The sequence below is a fragment of the Phaethon lepturus genome, unplaced genomic scaffold (assembly GCF_000687285.1).
Source record: "Phaethon lepturus isolate BGI_N335 unplaced genomic scaffold, ASM68728v1 scaffold47159, whole genome shotgun sequence".
In the NCBI taxonomy this organism is placed as follows: domain Eukaryota; kingdom Metazoa; phylum Chordata; class Aves; order Phaethontiformes; family Phaethontidae; genus Phaethon; species Phaethon lepturus.
Genome location: NW_010562206.1, coordinates 13389 through 17032, shown reverse-complemented (window position 1 = coordinate 17032; position 3644 = coordinate 13389). Strand labels below are relative to the sequence as shown.

Below are 3644 nucleotides of genomic sequence, written 5' to 3'. Positions count from 1 at the left end.
CAGGAATACTTCCTGCAGATGCACCCAGATGGTACAATTGATGGGACCAAGGACGAAAACAGTGACTACAGTAAGAAAAATTAGCCTGTTTTGCAACCCAATTACAATCAAATACATCACCTAGTGGGTCCCACTTGTGCAGCTTTATTTTTGAAAAGATCAAATCAGGAAGAAGCCAGCTGTTTTCTGCACATTTTTTCTATCTATCCTTCCCCTTTAAATCTTGCCTGTATAATTTCATATGTTTCCTCTCTGATCTTCTTCCCTCCCACCCTGATTCTGTAACTGCCATCTGGGTGGGGTGGAGAATAAAACCCATGATTTGAATTGCTGCCAGAAGAGAAAGGAGATTATATTTATACACATGCCACGTGGGTAAAGGATACGGGGAATTCTCTCCACAAGGAGAAGAGAAAATAATTTTCCCTATTTTATCCTGAAAAATTCACCGAGCATCAGGAATTTCTAGGCTGGAGAAAACCAGCTCTTCACTAAAGTCTAGTGCTTTGAGGCTAGTGTCAAGGCTGAGTGTATCAAATCACCTTTCCAAGGTGAGGTCATCTTCCAAAACCCTGTTCAGAGAGGCTGAGTTCATGCTGTGCAACAAAGGACAGCAGAGCTATGTAGGTTTAAAAATTAAGTTCATGTGCAAGAGCCATATTGGTTTAAAAAAACTGCAAAACAGTAGCCAATATTTCTTTTGCAAAAGAAGTAGTTTTGTCAATACTAAAGCTCCTCAAAAGGTTAAAAAAGGTGCAAGATATTTTCTACAACGTCTCTTCATTTTGTAGGCCTCAGATTGATGCTTCTGAGAGGGCTGTCATAAGCTCAGATCCTTAATGCCATGAACTGCAAGAACAGAGTCTTGATTTGGGCCATCCTGTGTTGGCTTGAAGCTCCCTGTGCTTCTGCTGAAGGGACAGTCTGTCTGGCCTGTTCAGCATGCAAGGTGTCTTCCCAGTCATTACTAGAGATGAACAGAAGTTGATCTGTGTGGTGGAACTGATGGAAGCGAACTTCGTGTACTTTGTGAAAGGTGGAACCTACTTAATTTAGGGACAGATTTTGTTCTAACTCAAAGAAGGTCCTAGCTGGATCGAAGGCACTGTTCCTTCAGGAAGGCAGGGCCTGGGCTGCAGGTGAGACGTGTCTGCCCTGGTGCAGCACGTGTAACAGGTCATGGATGTTGTCCTGTGAAGATGCGCTTGGATGAGGGTGCAAGGTGGCTGCAGCCCCACATCCATCGTGCTTGCCCCATCCCAAGAAGCTGGCAGGGTGCTGTGGTGGGAGTGTTGTGTGTGGTGGGGTTGTTCAGCTGCAGCCAGCTCAGGGCTGGGGTCTTGTGTGTGGAGCAGGGCACAAGACAGGAGCTTTGAGAAGTTGGCAACTGAAATTGTGTGAGTCTGGCAGAGCCCTTGTGAAATGACCCAAAAGGCTGCATTCATCAGAAACTTGGCCTGTAGCAGATGCAAGTGTCAGGTTTTAGTCCCCTTTTTCATATGGTGGTGTTGAACAAATGAAATGCCACAAATTGCAATGACACCTTCTAATTTACCTTGGAGCAGGAGAACCTGTGGCCCTCCCTCTATGCACATTTTTATTCCACAAGAGACTGAGCAGGTCTCTTCCTACAAGAATCTGGCCTTGTGATTTTCTCAGGCAGACACCCACACATGTGATGAGTTCAGTGGGCTTTAGTGGGTGAGTAGTGACCCAGTGTGGGGTTGTATTAGCTGTGTTTTCATAAAGGAAGAAGACCTAGGGTGTTCTCAGTCTGCAGGAAATCCCATTGGAGGCCTATTTGTCAATGACATGGGATGAGCTGCAAGAGATGACAGGGAGTCATTACCCTCATCTGTCAGTGAGGACTGAACAACAAAGTAATGGGCTTCAATGGAAGCAGAGATGTATTCAGGTAAACAGCAGAGGAGAATAAAATGTAAGAGCAGTTCTGCAATATTTCAGGCTGGCAGGGGAGATGAGGGAACCTGCCTCTGGCTGCCCCTCAGTGGGTGCTGGGAAACCTCCTGAATCCCCATGGCTGAGGTTGGGCCCCAATCTCCCAAACGGCTCTTATTTACGTATCCCATTAGAAATGTTAGAGATCAGTTTGGCAGGGTGCTGAGTACTCATGAGCCACTTCCACCCAGTCTTCTTAATTGGAAATAGATGGTCTGAAGAGCCCTTCTAGAATGTAAATTTATTTGGTGAGATGGCAGCCCTGCCTTGGCAGCTTGATGGACAGGAGGCATCTAGCTGAAGTTGTGCCAAGCCACTTGCTCAGAGTCATGGGCTATGTTGGAAAGTTTAGTGAAGTTTTTGAGAGAAGATTGAGGCTGAAGAATTCCCTATCCCTTGATCTCAGGGGATATCAAAAGAGGAAAAAATCCAACCTGATAATATTTGGCTCCTGAAAATGACATTAAGAATGTGCATTATTCAGTTTTGCTTAGCTTTTTACTACAGACTCTTCTTTATATTGAGTCAACATTTTATAACCTGTGAAACTTCCACTTACAGCTTCAAAACAAAATCACATTTTTCACTTTGGAAATGCCAAAATAAAGCACAGTGACTATTTTTTCCTTTTCTATTCCTCCAAACATCTCAATTTTTGACCAGAAAAGTCAAAACTCACTTGACTAAGTGAACAGCTTACAGATTTACTTCTCTGATATGTTCTTTTTTAAAATACTTCTCCAGAAGATTCCTCACCAGCCACTCAGCAGTATGTGCAGTATTTCTGTGTAAGGGCAAAACTCATCAAAGACTAGATAAATAGTATTTCCCTGTCCCTGGAGAAGGGTTGGTTAACTCGCATCCACTAGCAGAGAAGGGCAATCTTGATGGCCACAGCAGGATCCTTCCCACCCTGGATGACCATCTATTCTCCATGCATAAGCCATCTTAGCAGAGTTAAATACTCAGTGAACACCATGTTCCATACATCGCTCTATTCTGTAGCCACACACTGATTATTCAAATTAGCATTATGAAAGGAAGCTTAATTTTCATGGAATGCATTAGGTTGGTTTACTCTGGCAAAATAAACATTTAAAATGAGACACGACATGTCCCTCAGATATGTCTGATGCAATTAAAAGTTCTAATAAAAATCCAGTTATTTATATAAGAGGAACTGCTAATATTTAAGCAATTTTTAAATGAATTATCTGGTGCCCATTTTGTGTGTGTTCTTGAGAGGCTGATGGCATTTTTTTTCCACCTCCTCTCACTTAAAGAAAAAAAAAACAACCCCCAGAAGCCAAGTTCTAATGGCATTTGAATGGGCATCCAGCCAGCTTCCTGCAAAACAGTGCTTGGGACATCTGTTCCTTATACCATGCAGTTAAAGGCATGCCATCTTAATGTAAGCAAGAAGACAGATTCTCTGCCTACTTGCATTAGGATATATGAAGAGTTTTCTTTTTAACAGAGTGCAGCTTCATGGCACATGAGGCCCTTGTTTTTCTTAGTAATGTTATATATGAACCTGAATTTGGGGCAGTACTTCTTCCTTCCAACTCCGGTGATCTCAAACGGTCCTTCAGGGCTGACTGCTGTCAGTGCTTGCATCATTATTGCTCTTTCCTGGGCTAAGCAGGGTAATGCCTCTTCTTCATGAGAGCAACCTAACTTCTTTG

At 43.2% G+C, this 3644-nt stretch overlaps 1 protein-coding gene across 1 annotated transcript in view; it reads left to right on the top strand.

The window, feature by feature from the left end:
- Nucleotides 1-3: 3 nt before the first annotated feature.
- The window catches only part of LOC104626307 (fibroblast growth factor 12-like), a gene marked incomplete at both ends in the record, with an annotated part of 8335 nt that continues 4694 nt past the window's right edge, over nt 4-3644 (top strand). The window contains one exon of the mRNA XM_010294195.1: nt 4-70. Within this exon, the coding sequence (XP_010292497.1) occupies nt 4-70 (67 nt within the window). The remainder of the gene's footprint in view (nt 71-3644) is intronic.